Here is a 22,660-nt window from a genome sequence, read left to right on the forward strand (position 1 = left end):
GCTCCCAAAATATTCCTTATAGTTCCATTACCTTCCCAGAGTTTCTTACATCCATGTTGTCTAACTAGTAGACTCGGACTGTCATCTATGAGCACACGAAGAAGCTTCAGTGGGTAGCTCAGAAGTGAGGCGCTGCAGGGGGGGGGCTCTTTCCTCTGCTTCCAGGTACCATCTCTCGCATCTGCTGCTCTGAGCTCACACCCTCATGCTTAGCTCTGCCCCATTCTACTGTGAGTACCTCCCACAAACATTTTCTATGTCTGTATTGCAGAATACTGGAGAGTTTGGCCATTCCCACTGTGTGTGGCATCTGAGCTTATTTTCTGGCTCAGTGAAAATCTGATGAGGTTGGCACTGGACAGTCCTGCTGTGACACCATTGCTGGCCTCTCTAGGCAAGGAAGTAATTGGATTTGGGACTCTTAAGAAGGTACAGGTAAGTGTTCATCGCCACTGCGCCACCCACTCGCCTTGTAAAGGACAGAAGTCAGGAAATCACTCCCTGCCGAGGCCATGGTCAGGCCACCTTCCAACACACGCCTTCACACAGGCGTCCATGCCGAGAGTGGCACTCAGTGCCGTGGGGAAGGCAGGGCACTGCTGCATATTCAAGTTGGCTCTCCAGGGCCGTGGTTTTACCTCTGAGGATCTTTCTTGGTCAGTACCTGAAGTCTGAGTTGTGACTCTTGAGGGGAGAGTTGCTGTCGGGGTGGGGTGGGGGGAGCTGGGATCCTTGCTAAATATCCTATAATGCAAAGTTCCTGAAACAATGAATTCTCCAAACCCATTCCAAGGCCGTGACCTTGCTCTGGGATGAAGCCAAACCCAGGAATCTGAAGGCTGAGGCTTTGAGTCCCAGTGTACAATGTGTTAGGGGGAAGACAAGGGAGACAGATGGCAGCCTGGGAGCAGAGGTGTACTCACTGATGGTTTTACTGCTCTGCTTGGCCACAGCTGGAATCCTTACTCCAGAGCCCTATCATAGGCTGACCTCTGTGACAGCCTTGCCAAGAGTCTCTTAGGCTAGCCCGAAGAATGCTGCCTTTTTGGAGGATCTATGGAAGATCTACTGTGCAGACCCACTCTCACCACAGAAGTCATCACTCCTCCAGGTGGGTCCACATCCCCTCGGGGCATTAGGCTGGCAAAGCACCTCCCAGCTTGGCCCTTCCTCCCTCAGCCCCACCGATCTCTCTGGTCCAAAACATCCTGTCTACAGATGGAGAGTGTCATGCTACTCATAGCATCCGCCTCAACTACCCCACCAGCAGCTTCCTGTTTCCTACTGGGGAAAATTAAAAACAAACAAAAACAACCCCTTGCGTTACGGTAGATATCCAAGGCTCTTTGTTACTTTTCCCCACCCTACCTTTCACACCAGCTCCCAGATGTTTCTTGCAGTGGACTGTCCACTTCCCTTATCCATCTGCTCATACTGCCCAGGTGCTCCGGACCCTCCCCAGAATTTGTGGTCCTCCTTCCCTTGAAGTGATCTCCACCTCCCTCAGCCACTAGCCTTACTCAGCCATACACTCTGGCTCCTCCCCAGCCACAAGCTCCCTTGCAGTGCTCTGCACCCCGCTCAACGCTGGGCTCTGCCGGCACCCAGCACATTATTTTACTGCTGTAAACATCAGCCTATGCAATTTGGTCAAATCCTGCTAAATGTGCTTTGCCACGCTCAACTCGGTGCTGTAAACGGCAACTCTTCCACAGCTGCAAACCCTGCAGCAACGAACAATGGGGCTTAAGGAAATGTCCCTTCCTGCTCCACCCGAAGGGGGCTGGGCAAGAGGTGAGGGGACCACTTCCCACGCCTGATGCTTGCTGTGAGGACACAGGGCACATGGAGGAGCTCCGATGAGCCAGGCCTGCTGCAAACACCAGCACCAAGCCAGTACCTTGCCCTTGCAATGCATCTGCAGGGAGACAGACAAGGTGCTAAGGTGCAAAGCGGCTTCTGATGCCGGGAGCCTGCGGGATCTTCTGGCACACTTCACTGTAAGACTGTAGCGATGTGGATTTGTGCCGGTAAATATGAAGGGGAGCTGAAAACAGCAAGGGGCTTTCTCTTTAATTACTGCTGTAATCACCAGGCAGAACTCTCTGGGTTCTAGCGGACTGCCCGGCGGCAGACACTTCCAGAATGCTGGCGCAGTTTCCTAGGATGGCCCCTCCCCAAAGGAGGACTCTCCAGGAGCGGCATCTTCCGCATCTCCGCAAGAGCTGTAAAGTTAGCACAACCTTTGCCAAGGGCAATCTGGCAGCAGACACTGAGCAACCAAGGGAACTCCTGAACCCCGCATCGCCTGGGAGAGTTTTCGGTTTTTTCTTTTTTCTTTTCTTACAGATTCACTCATACAAAATGACCTAAACATAGTCTTTGCAGCACTGTTTGTAAAAGCAAATGACTAGACACAGTCTAAAAGCTGAACGGCAGGGGACTGGTTAAATAAATTATAGGACATCTGTGAGGCTGGGAATGACTGGGGTTCACCTTCTCCACCCATATGGAGTAATCTCTAAGGGCCCGGCCTGGCAGACACGGCAAGTTCGTCCAGCAGAGTGCAGGCACTGTTACCCGTAGCCCTGGGGGTTTGTAAGAGGCCAGCCGAGGAAGCAACTGATTGAATATTCAGTTTCTGAGAGTGGATGGGAAGCCAGGGCAAAGAGCTGTCTCCCAGAGAGGAGGCTGGGTGGGAGAGAGGCAGGAGAGAGCCACTTGCCTTGGCCACTCTTGACTGTGTTCTACACAAACACGTTAACTCAAAGCTAACATGAGGGTCCAGGCCTGCTGGCACGGCAACTGCACTTGTTCTTTTCGAGTTCTTTTTCTCATCTCTCCCTCACCTTCTGTCACGAGGAAGAGGTTGCACAGTCTAAAAGCACAGATGGTGGAGTCAGGAGCCCTGGCTGTGCTGTGTACAGCCTTATCCCCCTGCAAACCTGAGCTGCCTGCCACAGCCACCAGGGATGTGAGGAGGTCCCCTGCTGAGAAGATTAGAGCAGACAGTCTTCAGAAGGCCCAGGCCCCTCCAAAGCTGCAAGGCTGGGAGGTCTGTCTTTCTCCCACTTTAGGCCAGCGACATTCTACATTCTAGAGGAGCTGGGGTCAGGGTCTTCTGGGGGAATGGCTCAAAATTTCAGGTGTATTATTTCCTTCTAGTCATGGGCAGGGTGGACAGCTGTGTGGGTCTCCTTATTCTCTCCCCACTGAACTCTGTTCCCACCATGAGAAGAGAAGCCAGCCATCTGCAAGTCGATAAACTGACCTTGGAGATGACTGTACCATGACCTATGGGCCCTGATACCAGCGGCTTTGAAAATGCTGGTGACGTGGAGCAGAAGTACGTCAACGCTGTACTCAAGAGAGAGGAAGGAGCCTATAAAAGCTTTGTTCTCAGTCCACCTTGCAAAGGAAGCATTTCCAGAGAGCTGAGGAAGCAGGAAGAGGGCAGTGGAGTTGCAGGGGTGGGGCTGAGGTCCTTAGGCCTGAAGCTGCCTCTGCTCCATCCCTTACACCCCCCCATGCCACAACAGGCCACACAAGCTGTCAAGTCCCAGCTCACTGCCTTAGCTGCCTCAGTTTCCTCACCTGCCAAGTGCAGATTATCACCACAGCCACCCCATTAGGCCTTAGGAAGGTGAAATGAGTTAACACAGGTAAAGTACTTGAAATGGTACCACACATGGTATGTGTGATCAGTAAATGGCTGTTTCTGTCCACAACCATGGTCACCATCATCGCTGCCATCATCATTGTCGTCGTCATCATCATCATCATCATCATCATCATCATCATCATCATCATCACATGCAATGTCCTCTCCTCCCCTTAGCTCTGTCTGTTATGCTGTTAAATACCACAGAACATGGAGGCTACTGCATCAGCCCCAGCTCCCAGCCCACTGTCACCTAGGGTGGAGATGGCTGAATGCCAGCCTGGTACCTCTGTGCTCTGTAGACACAGAGCTCCCTACAACACCACACACACTCCAGACTTTGCTTTGCAATCTCCACCTGCCTTGACCACTCCTCATCCTCCCACAGAGCCAGTAAGTAGTGTAGAGACAGTGACTTTGGTGCCCTAACAGCCCAGCCCTGGCAGAGTTCCACTCCCCTCCGAAGGCTGGACTGAAGCACAGGAGTGGTATGGCATTATCCCTGCAGTCAGTCACAGCCCTCAGTATAGACAATGGAAAGTCCATCACCTGTCCCTAAGGATTGAGCTGGCTCCTCCCTGAGTCCAAATAAGGCCAATTTAACATGTGACACTTGTGCCCAGAGCTTCCATGCCGAAAGGCACACAGACACATTCTCTCCAGCTATACACCTTCCCCATCCAGCCTCAAACCATAGTGGATGCTGCCTGTGAACTATCCAATACACCCTGTGTGACATTGGTACACAGCCTGGCCACGCCCTCTACTCCCTGGCTCCCAACTGAGCTGGTCAGGGTGGCCCAACATGGGCTCGGCCCCATGGTATGCCTAAAGCATCACACAAGGGAAACAGTTCTTACTTTCTGGGAACAAAATCCAGAGCATGTCTCCACAGTCATGTTGGCCTGTGTCACGGAGGAGGAGAAGGTATGGGTGGTGTTCTCCGGCAGCGGGAAGCACCCTCGGTAGGTGGCAGCACGCCCTGCAGGGAAGGAAATGGGGTTCTGATGAGCAGTGGCATCTGTGGTTGGTGTTGGGTCCTGAGACCTATGTGAAATACGCAGGAGAGGTAGACATCGAGAGAGAGGAGAGAGACAGAGGGAGAGAATAGGGTCCAGATTTGGTTGAGACCAGCACCTGAGAACAACCCACCATGGGACCCACAGTCACTAGGGTCTCTGAGAAAGGTCACATGGCTGTAATGCTGAGTTAAGGGCTTGCTTTTTCCTGCAAGTGGTAGTGGGGGCAGGGGTGAGGGGGTGAGTTAGCTGTTTGTTTGTTTTTTTTTTCCTTCATTTTGCATTTTACTTCATGCTTGATCCCACAGTGGGTGATCTGACAGGCGGGTAGTGTGGGAAGTTCTGTGACTAACAAAAACATGCACAAAGTGGAGTTGAGGACATGGACTGCCCACTGCCTCTTGCTGTGCTGTGCTGGGGCAGACAGAGCACCCCGGGGCCTCCTAGAGGGATGTCCAACTCCCACTTGGTTTCTAGGAGAACTTAATCCCGAGTCACAAAGGAATTTCTTGCCAAGTTGTTGTTCAACCTTCTGGTGGAAAAGCTCAGCTTGCTTTTTGGTTCTCTTGGTACTGAGCAAACATTCTGGAATGTTCCAACTTAACGAACTGCTTGGGGTTAAGTTTCTTGAGATGGTATCTGATTCGTATTCCACTCTCCTCTTCCCATAAGGCTTCCTGAAGCTTGACATCTGTCGTCAAATTTGTTGTGCTGGTCATGTCTCCTGGCTATCAGTACAGCAGCCTTGGTCAGGGTGGGAATTTTTCCTTAAAAACTGTTAAGACCTGGACCTGGACCCATCCTGATTGACCACAGAACTGGGCAATCAGTGCACAGAACTAGGAAGGCTACCTATTGCATAGAAAACAGCTGGCTTTGAGTCCTCAGGATCTGTCAAGCTTGTGACTAGCCCTGTGTCACAGACTCAAGGACTCTTACTCCTACATCCTCCAAGCTCTGAGGACTGTTATGGAGGCACTGTGTGTCCCAGTACCAGCTCCTGACAGCTGTAACCCCACATACCCACATACCTGCTCAATACTCTGGAGCAACAGCCAAAGCCCACAAGACTCCGGTGGCAAAGCCAGGTCACAAAGAACAAAGACTTAGACCACAAGGCCACAGACCTCAACCACTGGCATAGGAGAGACACTAAGGACACAGGCTGAAAGGCACATGGTAGGGGAGAGTCTGGGGCAGACAAAGCACAGAGAAGGAAAGTAACCAGTATCCCAGGTGTCCAGCCCAGGGCTGGAGGACGATGGGGATCATGAGACTCTAGAATAGAACTCTCAGAAGGAGGCTGTATGCAGTCCCCTGGGCTCCCTGTAACCAGCCTCACTCAATACTGAAACACAGCCGGAGCCAAGGGGTGCTGAGTGAGTAAATGAACGGAATAAGGTAAGGTGCACTGGGGCTCGGCATGACCTACAACAGGGAAGCAACCCATGAGGCTTGGGAAGTCACAGAAGTGACTGTGCACACCACTAATGTGACTGCTGATGGACAATGCCAGTAAGTTGTAAACGGCCCTCGCTCTACATCCCAGGTGAGGGCCCGTGGGCCACTCAGGGCAGAAGAACATCGTCAGGGAAAGACACTGACAAAGTGTCAGGCCTGACCCTGATCCCAGCTGAACCGCAAAAGCATGCTTTCGAGTGTGTCCTAGCAGCTGCAAAGCTGCAGCTTACAAAGGGTGGTCACCTGATCGTGTCTGACAGCACAGCTCCTGGAGAGGGCTGCAGAGTGCAAAGGTCAGCCTCACAGCTGGCTGCAGACATGGCATTGACACCACTGCCAACATGAGCCAGGGCAGAAGTGCTGGCCCGCTCAAGATCAAAGCATGTACTTAATGACCACACCATCTGTCCCTCAGCCAATCGGAAGCAGAGGCAAAACAGCTGCCTCTAAGTTAGTAGCTTGGCGGAGAGGGATGCTGGGAGGGTGGCCCAAAGTCGACCTCAGGCCTGTTCTGCTGGGTCTCATGAGTGAGGGATCAGGGATCAGGCTAATCATCTGAGGCAGAAATAAATAAATACAATAAAATAAAAGACCTAAGAAGCTAGAATGGGCCAGTCCAGTCCTTGGGAAGCCCAGGCAGGTGTTGATGGATTTCTAGCAAATCCTTAAGCTTGTATGTATTACCAGTGTCTTCAGTCCAGACTACCGCCTCCTCTAGACCTCTGCCTGGGGCAGGAGGCACTGAGCACCTGTAGCACTCAGGAAGGAGTCAGTGTCCTGTACTCCAGCCCTATTCAAGTGACTGTGATCCACTGTGTCCTCGGCACTGGGCTATTTCTTCTCAAGCTGAGTAATTTTGAACTGTATGCTCACCTTTGGTGAGATTATCTACAAGAACCCTGGGTGCCTAGGCTTGTTGGCACAGCTCTCCTGAGAGAGATTTTGGAACTTGCTCCTCTGAGGAGCTCCAGAACCCCCAGAACCAACTTCTGTGTTGAGCTTGCAGGGCCAGGCAGACAGCATAAAGCTGAACCCCCAAATACACACAAACGCAAGCTCACATCTTAATGTCTACCTCCTCAAACCAGGTCCAGATCCTCCACACCAGGGCTAGAGATCATGGATCATGCTCCATCTGGAGAAGTTAGAGAACAGACTGGAATCTGAGTGGAGAAGTGAGCCACCTGCAGCCACACAGCAGCCTAGAGTCACCCTCTCCCACGAGGCACAAGGGAAGGTGTGTCCTGTCATGAGCCCAGGTGGTTAGGCTTTGATGGCCCTCACTGCCTGCAGCATGCCAAGAATCAGTGAGGTGCGGCTGCCAGGGAAAGAGGGCACTGATGCCAGCCTGCAGGATGTGAGCAGGGTGAGAGGGACATGCCGACACACAGACTCAGATGAGGCTGGCACACTCACGCTTCCTGGAGCCGGACTGCTGCAGCCCCACGCTGTACACGGACAGCCGGTGAACAGCACCGCACACAGAGCCCTTCTCCCCCTTGCACTCCTGGTTGCACTCCTTCAGGCTGACACGCGTGACTGGTAGCCGGTTCCCACAGAAGCACTCTGCACCAGCCTCCAAGCCGGCATACACATAGGACCTGCAGAGACAGAGTGTGAGCGAATCCAAGCTGCGTCCAGCGAGAAGGCTGGAGGCCAAAATATGGAAAGGTCAGAGTCAGGGGATGGCAGCCGGATCTCAGGGCTGGACTTGCAGCTGACATGGGGTCTGCATGCCTAGACAGGGAATGGCCATTAGCATGGCCTAGGGCAGTGGTTCTCAACCTGTGAGTCGTAAATCCTTGGGGGGGGGTCAAACAATTCTTTCACAGGGGTCACACATCAGATGCCCTACATAATCAGATATTTGTATAAAATTCATAACAGTAGCAAAGTTACAGTTATCAAGTACCAACAAAATAATTTTATAGTTGGGGTCCCACAGCATGAGCAACTGTATTAAAGGGCTGCAGCATTAGGAAGGCTGGGAACTGCTGGCCTGAGGAATCAGGCTCCACACAGGGCTGAAGGTCTTAGGGTACAATGCCCTCTTAGGAAGAAACCATTTAGCCCCTTTGGTCTGTCTTGTGTCGGCTTGGAGACTGGACTTCAGCGTCGTCTATGGTCCCAAGCTACAAGGGACCACACCAGTGCTGTGTAGGAACACAGTTCCCAGCCATTGTGCAGAGTTCCAGTGTAGTGTCTGCCAATTGCTGCGGTGTAAGTACTCACACGAATGAGTACTCAAGCTGCCTAACCCAGGTCACAGGTGGAGAGTTGCGTGTACCCAGTGCCAGCACAGCTCTGGCCTGAAGCCCACGCCCAGGTGACACTACAGGGCCCTGCTGGCAGCCCCCTTCTCCTCCTCCTTCCCAGATGGTACCACTACAGCTAGACAGAGCAGCATAGGAAACAGAACCTACAGAGTATCGTACAGAGCCGTGGCTACCTGTTCACACTCCTTTCCCAACGTACAAAGCCCAGAATGAAAACTCCACAGTGATGAAGGCCTATCTGGCTGCTCAGGGGATGGTAGGTACTGTCACGTGCTGCCTCCTTAAATATGAAGAGGCTGAAATGAGACGTTGGCATTCTCAGGTTCAGCCTTCCCTTTCTCTGGGCTACAAGTCATGGAGAGGTGGGTCCTGTCCCTGCTTTCTCCAGGCATAAAATAGGGGATAATTCACGACTACCTAAAAGAATGGGGTAAGACTTGACATTAAAAAAAAATGTAAAAGAATCTAAGGTGATAAAAACAGGTGAAGCATGCTGCTCTGCCTGTCTTCCAACCTAAACACGCACACACAGTTGAGCTGTGACTGTCCTGTCAGTAGAAACTACGCCCTGAAAAAGCAAATTTCTTGCTGTAAACACAAGTAGAAATGCTTTTCCTAACCCCACTGGATTAGTCCTCAATTTTATTTTCATTGAGGTCCTCTGGTCCCTTTATTTTATTTTAAACAGACGAGGAAGCTGAGGTCAGAGACTCCAGTAACTACGATTTGATGGGACCTCGCCCTATTTGGTAGCATACTCAGAGAACCCCACAGGTCACAGCAGCGATGAAAACCAAGTGTCCAGTACTTGCCCGCACCCTAGTTGAATCTACGCAGACGCACTTTCTCCTGGAGATCAGAATCTGATGAGTGGAGGTGTAATGAATGGTATCAGGATGGACAACCACGTTGTCCCCAGGTTCAGAAACTGTCTGCTAACTTCATTCCATGCAGTTAACAGCCCAGCTCAACACTCACCGCTCAGCACAGGCATCCTGGCAGTGGGCCACGGTCATCTTTCTTAAGTCATAAAACACTGCCCCTTTCAGCGTTCTCTCTTGGCTCTCCTCACTGAAGCATCCCAGGTAACTGCCTGCAAAGGGAAAACAGCTGAGGTCTCAGGCCCAGGAGGCAGGGAGGGTCCCAGCCACGGGCCTCCATCCTGGGAGCCTGTCCGCCTGCCACCAGGGTGAAAAGCCAGGATCTCCAGCCCCACCTGGACCACATGCTTTTCCAGAAAGCGGAGGGATGAGCGGCTCCTCAGCTTCCACAACAGCCAAGTGGGCAGCTGGGCCGCTTTCCGCTTCTTTACTCAGTTACCGGCCCACTATGCAAGCAGTTGATGGCCTACTGTGGTGCCGGGAACCTGGAGTCAGCCTGACTGCAGCTTTTCTCTGCCACCCCTCTTCCCCATGTTCGGATCTGCATTTAAAAAGTAGTATCATTCATTGTACGTATTGATGGGGTACAGTGTAATGATTCAACATACGTGTGCAATGATCAGTGCACACAATCAGTCATGGTGGTTGGCATCTTTATACACTTGAGTCCTTGTAAACATTGGTGGCTTAATGACCTCACGCCCTCTTCCCTTCCTAGGCTCAGAGAGGCCTTCTGCTTCTACTATGGTCCCATGACACAGTTCCCGTGGCACTTCCCCACTCAGGAATGATCCCATAGGGCGGTGGCACCACCCAAGCATGCATACACCAGTGGGAGTTAGTTGCTCGTAGCCCTGCCCTGTCACCAACAGGAAGGAAATGGCTCCCAGACTTGCAAAGAAACTTGGAGAATGCAAGCACAGCCCCAGGCGTGTAAATGTCACATGCATCATCGTGTTTTGATGAAATGGCATTTGGGAATTTGCAAACACTCTCACATGGTCCCCAAATGGGAAGGCACATCTACAACCACTATGCTGGAAAGTGGAGAGGACACCTGTGCTGACGATGCACACAGCCTGAGTGTGCGCGCGCGCGTGTGCACGCACCAGGAACACGTGTCTAGCTCTCTTGAAGCCTCCTGGCTTCACAGGGCTGGCCAGAGAAGAGTGAGGTCATGATTCCTCACAAGGAATAGTGGCTTTTGCTACATGGTGTCGGGAACGGCTCCACACTATTCCTGAAGCAGGGAGGGGCTCTTCTGTCTGGGAGTGCTTCCACAGTAAAGGTTAATTTGGACTCCCCTAAATCATCTCAATTCTCCGTGCCTCAGTTTCCCTGTCAAGTGAATGCATTCGCACCTTTGCTCCGGATCAGTTCCCTCTTCCCACCTAGCCAGAGCTTTTCATTCTGGTCATAAGGCCAGAATCCTTCCCCTGTCACCCCAGCTCTCCACAGGGTCTTAGGACTTTAAGATGCTGGCTTAAAAACACAAGCAAGCTAATGCCTGGGATTGTCAGCCAGTTCCAGCCATCAACTTGTTAAAAACATCTAAATCAACAGCCTCCTGGGACAGCATCCATTACTCCAAGTGACTCAACTTGATTAGGCACAATGTCCACCTTATCACTGCCTGGAAACAGAGGGCCACAGCTCCTACAGACCACATGGTAGTCCCAAAGCCTCAGGTGTAAGAGCAGAGGATGTCTGGTACACGAAGGTGGCCCCCTGACCACCTGCTCTAAGCCCCAGGGGCCTGAATCCTGGAGCAGATAACAGACATGACAGCAGGAATCTCAGGTCAGAAGATGCCAGAGAGAAGCCAATAGCCCCCTTCTTCAGTGTGGCCCTTGTAAAATCCAACAGCCCCCTTCTTCAGTGTGGCCTTGTAAACTCCATGCCTCCAGAGGCCACCTCCACGGAACATCAACACATGTGGCCACACCCAACATGCCTACCACACCTCCCAGGCGGGAAATTGTGAACTTCTCCTCCCCCCAGCCTTAGGACCCCTGAATCCACCCAGACTGCAGAAAACATCCACCCAGAGCAGCAGCATGACTTATTCTCTGACTATCGAAAGAAATGCTGTCTGAGAAACTTCTGATGTGTTGGACAAAAGCCCATCACAGCTTTCAACTAAACATTCCAAACACAAGCTCTGTAGCTGAAAAGGAAGCACAAAGCTCAAAAGGCACCTGGGTCAAGACTTGCCAGTGCTGAAAGGGGACATCCCTGTTTCTGAGAATGAGATGCTGGTGGTTCAAAACTCCTGTTCCACCAGGGCAGGGCCATATGATCTGAGATGCGTAGATCCTCCTCCCTAAGGTGCAGCTTCCCCATCTACAAACTGGGGACATGGCACCAATTCTAGAAGCTAGTGGTTGTGAGAATTCCACACGAAAAATATGTATCCAATGTCTAACAAAAGGCTTGGAGTGTCAGGTACTCAGGAGTGACTGTTTTATGTTTAGTAGCTCATTTTTAATAATCAAGAACCTGAATTACTTTACTTCCCTGGAACTCATATTCTTCACTGTTTGAGCGTCGAGAGCACTGCTTACATCAGTAGGCTCTTTGAAGATTAAATTAAACAGGATGACAGATGGGCAACTACACAAATGATGCTCCATACATAACAGATGTTCAAATAAATAACATCTATTATTATTCTGATCCTATATTTTAACCTGGGACCTAGTGGGCCAATGGATCAGTAAATATTAGCTGAATAATTAGCACATTAATAGAAGAGGGGAAAGCAATGGTTTCAACAGCCAGGCTGGCCTTCTGAAAGAAGCGGCTGAGTACCCAGCAGCTGGACTCTGTGTCTGACCAGCGTAAGTGGAAGTCCCCCGCCCCACCCTGGCACCCAGCAGTCCTGTCTTGGGGTTCAGCCAGAGCTTGAGACACAGATGGTCCCTCTGGACTGTAGAGGAGCAGAGGAGCCCTTTGTCACTTAACATAACAAATGGCTTTTCTAAGCCCCTGACAGAGGCAAGAATGTGCAGAAAAGCAAGAACTTTCAAGGCATTCTTTGGGACGGAGGAGCTCCTGAGGCGGATTTATTACTTTGGGCTGAAAAGGAGGCAATGCATTACCGTCTGTGACTCTGCATCTGTTCATTTGCACATCAGAACGGACAAGTCGTGAGGCTATTAACGATGGCTTCGGAGATATTGGAATGTCTTTGGAAATTACTATCAATAAAAAACAAACTGGCTATGGAGAAGTTACTATTTTTCCCCTAGTAAACTTACTGACATTTTATTCCATTATGGATGTTGTCCAAGGTATAATGAAATGCTCGGTGATTGATGGAGACTCCTGCAGCTTCCGTGGCTTGCAGGATCCCTTTCAGGGGATGGCGGGATGCCCGGGCTGCAAAGAGACACTTGCTTTGTCTGCAGTCCCAGCAGCTGCCTAGGGCTATACTGTGGGCCACTCTCTAGACGATGCAGGGCCAGAGAGTCCCATAAGAGAAAGGGCAGAGGTTCCCAGGCCAGGGTTCTGACTTCCTCTGCATTTTCTGAAGACTTCCAGCATGTCATCACACTGCCGTCAGACACTGCTCTTTTAGACTTTGCAGGGAGACCATTCTAAGTCCCTATTGCCAAGCCCCACATCCAAGATTGGACCTTGAATGCTGCACTGTACAGCATTGATTCTGTGTGGCAGAATCAACTCTTTCTTTATTTGGCAATCAGGTACCCCAGAGGAGATGGAAAGGGGCTATCAACAGGTAAGGAGGAACACCATTTTTATTCATACCCAAAGCCATATTGTTGGACAGCAGTTGATTACTGTCCTGCTTGTAATCTCACCTGCTTTATGGGGTCCTTCCATCACTACTGTGTCTTTGGACACAGTAACTAAATGCTTCTCTTGGACCTAACATATGTATAGTCGGAATCAGATTCCCAGGCCTCTTAGTTCCCTTCTCTGAAGACTAGCTATAAAAGGTCTTCTCTGCCTCAAGTTCCATGCCATGTCCTAACCATCCTTTAGTAAGTCTGTGCAGTGGTTACTTGGATACCTAACTGACTCCACTTCAGACAGAGTATTCAAGGGTCCAGTGCAAAACACACATGGGGACTAATGCATACTGAACACATATTGAAGACTAATGGTTTCCAAGAAATGAAAAATAGACTCCAGGTCAATTTGTCCAAGGTCACAGAGCCATGAAGTAGCAATAAAAAGAGAAACTCAACTCTGTCTTCAACAAGGATGCACTTCACAAAACTTTTTCTCAAGAAACCCATGGGCCCTCTCCTGGTCATTCATACTTTAGTCTAAGTTAATTGCCCTGCTAATGCCTGCACAGAGTCCCAGATTTTTGGTGTGTTGTGAGAAATTACAGAAGGCACACACATATAAAATGAACTATACCATCAGTTTCTCTGTCTCCTTACACGCAGGCCCTGCTAAAGAGCCTCTTGTGAGGAACATCAAATGGATGATGCCTGAAACACATCATTCCCTGGAGACAAGAACCCACAGCCTTCTAGACTTCACTTTGTCGGGCCCACTGAGTCATCTCCCCAAGGCAAGAGAAGCTTGGGTTTATTATTCCCAGAATAAATCAAGGGCTGGGAGGTGGCACAATAGTGGAGGATGGGCCTAGTATCCCAAGGCCAGAGATCCGAGCTCCAGCAGCACAAAACAGATGAATCGATGAATCAATGAATCCCAAATCTTGGGCCTGGGACTTTCTCCTGCCTTCCCTACCCTGAACCTGATGCCCACCTGCCTCTTCTTCTCCTACAGTCTTCCCCTTAGCACTCTAGGCTACGAACTCTGCTCACAGTGCCTAATGCTTTATGTGCCGTGCTTACTTCTCTATGCTACCTACTCCGTGCATTGTGGGTATGACTTACGCCAGGCTCTCTATAGACTACGCTTCATACTCTATGTTCAGTAAGCTAAGCACTTATTCTAGGGACAGGAGCACCACCTCCTCTGTCGGCTTAGGGCACAGGACCAGATCCAGTGGTAACCAGATGATCAGAGCTGACTGAGATCAACCGCTAGTCAGGCACTACGTCTGCACTTACTGTGTGCTCCCCAAGGCACCTGGCATGTTCCCTGGGCTGGGTACAGACAACCTGCAGAACGCAGTGGGAAGAGCACCAGGCCAGAGTGGAGCGTAACTCCCAGCAGTGTGGAGGCTGATCCTTTCGCTGCCCACTGCCAGGCCTGCCACTTCAGGCTGCCCTGGGATGTGTGTGAAGCTTTGCCTCCACCAGTACCCTTCCCCCTCAGGCAAGCTCCTTCACCTGCACCTGCTCTGTGGCACACCTCCTGGCCGCCTTCCTTCCTGGTCTTTCTGCCACTTCCCAGCAGGGTTTCCTAAGATCACTGCCCAGAACGACTCTACACCTGAGTTCTGGCTTCAGGGTTAGCTTCTAGAAACCCCAGACTATGAGGATGACGTTGGCCATTCACTCATCTTTCCCTCAATGTCTTCCCTCGTGACCTGGGGAGTGATAGTGTCAGACACAGCAGCTTCACAGCAGAACTGTAGAGACAAGCCATTATCACCAATGAGAGCTTCCAGTTAGAGGGCCACGCTTTGAGGACCCCTTGCCTAGTGGCTCTTGGCTTATGAGTCCACCAGGATGGTCTAGAGTAGTGGTTCTCAACCTGTGGGTTGAGACCCTCTTGGGGGTAAAACAACCCTTTCACAGGGGTCGAATATCAGATATTCACATGACTGATAACAGTAGCAAAATTACAGTTATGGAGTGGCAATGAAATCACTTAATGGTTGGGGTCATCACAACATAAGAACGGTATTAGAGGACTGCAGCCTTAGGAAGGATGAGACCACTGACATAGAGAGCGGATAAGGGGATTGCTGGTGGCAACCAACATAGAGATTTTGCTTTGTTAGATGTATGAGAAGCTTAGATTATGCTCAGTGGTCACTAGTTCCCAAGGACAGCAGCCGCTGCTGCTCTGGACGGCCCTAGCACTCTGCGACACGCTGCCCAAAGCCAGCCCAACACATCTGCACAATAGCCCTGTGGTCAGTGTCTCTGTCCCTAGCTCAAAGGACCCAGAGACAAGTGACATAACCAAGGTCACCCAGGAAAGTGTGACTGAGTCAAAATCAAAGTCTGTGGATTTGATTCTGGGGGACAGTATCACACCCTCAGCTGCCACCTGGCTGAGAAAAGCGACAGTGCACGGAACCCCAAGCAGGGCTTAAGGCAGCAGAGGAGCACCTACCCTGGCTGCGGACTGCTGGTCCAGGGGCCTCAGGGCCCGGGGTGGGTGGTCCCTGGGGGTCACTGGTGAGGTGGTGTAGCCAGCGCCTCCGCAGTGAGCTGCGGTTCCTCCGGGGCCAGCGGAGTCCAGGTGGCAGTCGGGCCAGGGGACTCCTTAGGGCATCCACATCAAGAAGTAGGTCAGGGCTGCTGTGGGGATCGTGAAGGCTCCTGCCATCCAGCAGGCCCACACCCAGCGCCACAGTGGCCACTGGCAAGGCCTGTAGGCTGCCAGGAGCCCGGAGGGCCTGTGGGAGGGCCACTCTGGCCCGCTGCAGGAGCAGCAGGCTGCCGGTCATCAGGTAGGCAGCCGTGAGGAAGAGCAGCAGGAACTGTGTTCTTCGGAGAAACTTCTGGAGTCTGAAGAAAGGTTTGGCCATGCCCCTGGGCAGCAGGGCTCCCAGCTGGAGCCTGGGGGCGGCTCCTAGCACCTGGGCAGGAGGAACACCAGCGCCTCCAGAAGCTTCATCCCAGCATCCTGGCTCTTGGTACCTGTCAAGCACACGTGCTGGCTGCTGTCCCCCTGGGTTTCAAATGTCACCATCACTTCTCTCCAGCAGCCACAGGGCCCTTGCTGGTAGCTTCTGCCCAGGGGTCACCATCTCCCCTATCCCTCAGCTCTCCCGGCCCTCATCAGTCTCAGGAACCTAGAAAGTGGAGAAATAACATTAAGATGCAATAGGATCCATTGCTGCCTTCCTGGGCCAGGGTACTTACTCCCCAGCCCTGTGACTGATTTACCAAAGGCGTGAGCTCTGTGTCAGGAACACTGGACAAAGGGTTCAGGTTCCAGTTCTGCTGCTGGCCAGCTTTGTGACACTGAAGGAGTTGCTGAGCCTCTCTGGGCTTCAGCTTCCTCATCTGTGACACGAGGATGACACCCTGTTTTGGACAGTGGCAATGAAGGTCCTGTAATGGCAATAGCAATAAATAGGAGGAGGGCAAGCGACCGTGGCTTCTACTGAGTTACCATCAGTCTCACGCACTCTGCAACATGAGTTACGCAATCATCTCCTTTTACTCTAGCCAAGCTAATGAACGAGGTACTATAATGTGTCCCCTACACAGATGAGAAAAAGAAAGGAAGAGTAATCTCCTGAAACTCCACAGCTGGCAAACACAAGAAGCAACATTCCAACGCCTCTTTCCAGATCTCATTTCTCAACTACTGCACCATAACACGAGTGTGCCCTCATGGGCAGGTGTATACTGAAGGTGCTTCATAAATGCACACAGTGACCTGCCTCCCTGAGATGCAGTGAAGCTGTGATCTGTATTCTGGAGCTTCTGTAGAGGTTGGTCAATGATTCTCTCTAAGACAGAGGCCCAAGGGAGTAAAGGAACTTCTTTCCAGGGTGCAAAGGGCAGGGCAGCACCGAGAGGCTGGGGGAGCCAGTGTGAAGGAGGAACAGGCCACTGGGCAGGGCTGCGTGGTGCCCTGCACGGCCCAGGCCGTGTTAAGCTGTGGTCTCCACTGGCGGCGTCTCTAAAGTAGCTGTTGGGGCTGTGGGGGCTCTGCAGCTGCCAAGAGCTGGGGTGTTGTGTGAGGAGGGCCTTGCACACAAGGACAGGCTTGTCCCAGAAGAAAGGACCCTGGAAGCATGACTAAGCCGCTGGCCGTAACTAACATGGCGAGGGCAGAGCTTCAATAGCTGTTCTGTGCACAGATACGACCTGCTGGGTGTGACAAGAAAGACAATGTTTTGGCTCTGGTGCCCAGCATTCCAGGCTGCAAGGAGGCTGGGGGCCCAGGGGGCCATCCAAAGGGGTACAGACCAGCCTGAACCTTCAGATTAAGTTTTGAGAGCTATTGGGTCTGAAGCCTCCAGGAGGACAGGGTAACACAGGTCCTCATCAGCAAATGACGCTGGAATCCAATGGAGTGGGGAAGCCTTTGCAGATGGTCCCAGAGCCTTTCCTTTCTGTCTAAGCTGGTGTGTTGCCAGACACACCCCTGCCAGCCTCAGATTTGTAAAACCACAGAGGAAATCCCATGAAATCCGGACTGATCTGCCTGCCCCCATCCTGGGCTTCTCCAATCCACAGTGCACAGGCTACGGGGTGAGCCTCCTTAGCTTGTGAATCTGATCATGGCTGGTGTTCTCCTGCTTAAAACCTCTTTTCAATAGCTCCCCAGAGCCTGGAGATAAACTGCAAGCTCCTTAGCATGGCACACAAGGTCCATTCCAGCACATTCCAGCCTCAGTGTCTTCCGCATGCACGCAATACATGCTCTGATTGCAGCAGGGCCTCCTGCATTCACAGCATGTCAGCCTCTATTTCCTCCCTCTTCCCGGTGAATGACTCCTAAGGCTTAGCATAAATGTCACTTCCTCCAAGCTTTCCCTGGTCACATCCACCCACAGAAACAGACAGACTCTCTGGTCCCCAATAGCCTGTGCTAAGCCCATCCCAGCATGCACCACTTCGGTGCAATTAACATTGTCTATCTACTTTTCCATCATCCCCAAAGGACACTGATCAACCCCAGTAGATGCCATCCCCTATTCAGTTTTGTCACAGTCCCCCAGCATGAGGCCTGGCACAAAGTGATACCTCACTAGTCTTTGCCAGCGAAAAGTTTTTTTTGTTTTGTTTTGTTTTGTTTTGTTTTGTTTTGTTTTGCTTTGAATGAAAGGATGGCTTAAGTGGACAGGAAAACCATGACAATATAAGCCTGCTCCTGAGGGGTCTGAGAGCAGCCAAACTTCAAACCCTATTCTTCCATAGCTGGGAGGAAGCCTGAATCAGGGAGATGCTGAGCAACATGTGGTCAGCCAGTGGTCTCAGCATCACTGAGCTGATGTGTAAGACAGGCATAGATTATCAAGAACACCTAAAATCTGGGTCCTTCTACAAGAACGTTCCCAGGTATGTTTGCAAAAGGAGTCTGGCTGCAGGTGGCCAGGGTGTAAAATGCTGAAAACTAAAATAACAGACAAAAGGTGGCACACCTGCTGTGGAGAGTTTCTGGTGAGATGAAGTAGACAGGTGGTGACAGCTCCACCCCTGCAGCCAAGGTGTGCTGTGACATCCAACGTGACCGGTTGGATCTGCGTACATGAGACAGGTGGGGGGGGGGGCTGTGGCGGAGGCATGTCAACATCAAGCATCAGGATTCAAACTCACCCAAGCACTCCAAGGCCCTGCACGTCCTCCTACAGCCCCCTAGACGCCGTTCTGGGTGGTTTTTTAATCTGTGTGGTGCTGACAGTCACATGTGGGCCAGAGTTCCACATCCTAAGGCCTCAGAATCAGGCTTTCCTTCTCAAATCTTAAGATGGCAAAGCTGATTCCTAAGCCAGAACCCTGAACGCAAGTGGGCAGGGTCCACACTCAAAGCCTCAGGAACTCTCCCTGTCCTGATCTCCCACCACACTTTGCCCAGTGCCTACCCCTACCTGTCTGTCAGGCTAATGAGGCCCCTCCAGGTCACAGATCATACCTGACCTATCTCCATATCCCAGATCCCAGCACAGAGCTAGCTGAGTGGCAGCAGCAAGAACTTGTCAACTCGAGAGTGGCTGAGCCAGGGTCAGGGAGATTTGCAACATGCATAGAGCTCTCAAGCAAGCTTGGAGGTGTAAGACAGCAGAGCCAACTGAGGCCTGGCAGAAATCCGGCCACTTTTCATCTGTACTGGAGCTGGAAGGCCACTGGTAGACCCACTGTACCCCACAGCCACCAGGCCTTCATTATAGCAAACCTAACCCCAGGGCAGGGCCTCAGGCTCCATGCCTGTGAATGGGTAAGTGGGAACGGCTGTAGGTCCACAAACTGGTTGCCTAGCCTGTGGCACACAACGGTCATGAACACCAAACAGATTCAGGGGAAATGATGGGGGACAGACCTGCAGCAGGTGTTCCTGGGAAACTGTCTCCTTCCCCCAAGCCTCCTACTCCCAGGATGGGCCCAAGAGCCTCCTCTTGCTTGAAGGTAATCTAACTGCTGTTGGCAACTGTTTAATTTTCAATGACACCATTTATTAAGCTCCTGCAGTGTGAATAAATAGATTAGATGGCCTGCACACCTCACGGGCCCCGAGATCCTCATGGGAGGCAGGAGGCCGACTTCCCACCACTTGAGAGCTGTCCGCACCCCTGACTAGAAGATCCAAGCCAGTATTCAAACCCAGACCAGCTGCTCTGGGAGCCACCATAGCCACTAAGCTCCCTGCCTCTTTCCCCACTTGAGTTCTGGCTCTGCACATGGTAAGATTTATTCTTAAAATGTTAGTGGGTCTCCATCACAGGTCTGAAACTATGCCAGGCAGAAACTCCTGTTTTGGCCTTTCTAATAAGCACCGACATGAGCAGGCTGGAAGGCTGCTTCTGAGCCTTCTGAGCCCTTCCACTCTCTGGAAGTCTCCACCCTGCCCCCAGCTTAATTAACAGTTGCTTTTCCTGACTTGGAAACCAGGGAGCACTTTGGGTGAGGGTCTGGAGCACCCCACCCTCCTAGAACCTCCACTTGAGGTTCCACTCAAGTCGGACAAGTGCCCATCTGCCACCTCAGCACTTGGAATTAGTTTAAAGCTCAGGGAGGGCGTTCCTGAGATCCCCCAGGAATGAGGCGAGATAATTGAGCCAAGTGGTATCTGGGAGTCCCTGAGAAGAAAATCAAGCTCCTAGAGCAAGGGAAACTCAAAAATCTGGGCTCCAGAGGATAGCTGGTGGCACCTACCTACGGGCCAGGTTGAGGCTGGAGCCCTAGGAGTGGCAGCAGAAAGAGGAAAGGAAAACACAGGAGAGGAAGGAGTCACCAAGGTCCAGTCATGTGACTCCACCTCCCTTTTACCCTTTGGCTAGAGACAAAATGCACTAGTGGGAGAGCGAACGACCAGCTCCCCACATGGATCATAGCCACTGTGGCCACGAGAAAGTGTGACTCAAAGCTGTGCACACAGAGGGAGCATCCTAAGGACAAAACACAGGGTCTGGCAGGCTGCTCCCAGTCAGGATGAGGACCTAGGCCCCAGCTGCTCAGAGTCACTGACCAACTAGAAGCCAGCAGCAATATGCTCTGGGATCCCAGTGAGGCTGTAAATGGGGCTGGGCTCCAGTGCTCTCTCCCACCATTACCCCTCCCCATCTCTGCTGCCCTGCTCAGTACCTGTCATCTGAACCCCATCCCTCACCCAGGGGCTGTGTCCTTGCATCCCAAGAAAGCAGGCATCTTCGTGCATAGCACTAGTGATGCTATGGCTTGCCAGAGACCCATGACATGGAGGAACTGGCCACACTCCCCACTGTCACTGTGTCCTGACTTGTTCTCATTTCTAGCCCCTTCCTTCTCATTACAGAACCCTGTGTCCCAACCAGTGTCCCTGGCCAGTGTGAGACGTTCCCAGCCTCCTTGCGGTGAATGTACAGCAGCCATCCAGCGATGCTCTTCTCAACTCACAGGCCTGACGTCCTGCCCCACCCTCAGGGCTCAGCCCATAACACTTCCTCCGTAAAGCCCCTCAGTCCCTGGAGCAGAGAGGCTCTCCAGCACTGACAGAGAGGCTGCATGCGCTGTGGGTGACCCATGACTGGGCTTGGGTTCTATGTTGATCCCAGTTGCTTGTTAAAATCCCTACATCCTCTCGAAGCCTGTAAGCCACTCCCAGGCACAGTGAGTATCTCTGACCTCTTCTGGGAATATTGCCCTCAACCCAGCATCACCTGTACTCCTGGCCTGCGGCTGAAAAGCTGGGGGTAAGGTGCTCAGAAAACACAAACTGCTGGGCCCTCACAAATGGGGTAAGGACTCCATCTTTGAAGAGGCAAAACTTCAAAACTCAAGAGAAAAGATTCAAATAAAAATGTTTCTTGAGGTTGGAGGGATAGCTCTGCTAGCCAAGTACTTACTCTGAAAGCTTGATATCCCAAGTTCAGATCCCCAGCATCCAGGCAAAAGCCAGGCCTGGTGTGCTTCTATATAACCCAGTGTTGGTGAGGTGGAGCTAGGCAGAGCCCAGGATCAGTGAGAGACACTGCCTTTTAAAATAATGTGGTGGCACACACCTTTAATCTCAGCCTTCTGAGGGCAGAAGCTAGCCTGGTCGGCAAAATGAGTTCCAGCCAGCCAGGGCGACACAGCAAGACCCCGTGGCAAGCCAAACAAAACCCAAACAACAGTAACAATGTAGAGAACACGAGAGAAAAACACTGGCATCAACTTCTGGTCTCTGAAGGTGATTGCACACACACATACTCCACAAACACATGCAAAATTCCTTTAAAAGTATAAAACATAATAGTCAATTTGCTTCATCACTTCATAGTATAAACATAGGTCCAGTGTCACAGGGTAGCCCATTAAAATAATTAATTATGCTTTGCCAGTCACAAATAGTAAGGATACTATTGCTAAGGTCAAACTCCATTCAATGCAAATGGGGTATATAACCTTCAATGGACTCATGGGTGAAGTTCATATAAACAATAATGTTTTAGATGTCAAATGAAATGTTGCCAGTTCTTTCACTTACTACCAAGTGTGTGGCATGAATAAGCAGATAAACAGATGAATGAGCGGTCTTCCCATGGGCTCCTGACATTAGTTTATGAGTCATTATCCCTGTTATATAGAGGCAGAATGGGGAACATTAGGGGCCAATTAACTCTAACAGAGATAAAGAGCTAATGCTAGGCAGAACCTCAGCTTCTTCCTGGTTCTCAGCGTGTGGCATCGCTTGCCCTGTCCCATGGCCTTCATCTACCCATGAAGATCCGTGTATGCACTGTGCTGGAGTGCCATCCATATGTGGCTGGGAGTTTTCCCTTTCTGTTTGGTTGACACAGGGCCCAATCCTGCATGGCACAGCCAATCACAGCCCCTTCAAATCAGCCCCTTATTTGTTCATCTGTCCTTGTGCCTCTTCCACTGACAGCGGGCCCCTGAGGGTGGCTGTGCCTCACGCAGAATGTCACAGGTTAAACAGGCATCACAACACCGCTGAGGTAGTTGGATAAATCTGGGCAGGTGGGCCAGTCCTCCCTGCCATTCTCTGGCTCCTTTCTTGCCAAAGGACAGGGACTCAAGCTCTGAGAAACAGCCCGAGACACCTGGCACAGCCCTGTCTTTACTCAGGGACCCTGCATAC

The 22,660-nt window shown here is 51.5% G+C and overlaps 1 protein-coding gene across 6 annotated transcripts in view; it reads right to left on the reverse strand.

Annotated features, from left to right (window-relative positions):
• Wscd1 (WSC domain containing 1) overlaps positions 1-22,660 on the reverse strand; it is a 39,443-nt gene that overhangs the window by 13,176 nt on the left and 3,607 nt on the right. For 4 of the 6 annotated variants that reach the window (XM_060363364.1, XM_060363365.1, XM_060363363.1 and 1 more), the window contains exons 2-5: positions 15,533-16,217; positions 9,396-9,510; positions 7,558-7,742; positions 4,522-4,643 (exon numbers count right to left, since the gene is read on the reverse strand). In XM_060363364.1, coding sequence (XP_060219347.1) covers positions 4,522-4,643; positions 7,558-7,742; positions 9,396-9,510; positions 15,533-15,950 — 840 coding nt within the window. In that variant the 5' untranslated portion in view covers positions 15,951-16,217. The remainder of the gene's footprint in view (positions 1-4,521; positions 4,644-7,557; positions 7,743-9,395; positions 9,511-15,532; positions 16,218-22,660) is intronic. The other 2 variants (XM_060363366.1, XM_060363367.1) reach the window with 1 other exon arrangement.

The sequence above is a fragment of the Meriones unguiculatus genome, chromosome 11, assembly GCF_030254825.1.
Source record: "Meriones unguiculatus strain TT.TT164.6M chromosome 11, Bangor_MerUng_6.1, whole genome shotgun sequence".
In the NCBI taxonomy this organism is placed as follows: Eukaryota; Metazoa; Chordata; class Mammalia; order Rodentia; family Muridae; genus Meriones; species Meriones unguiculatus.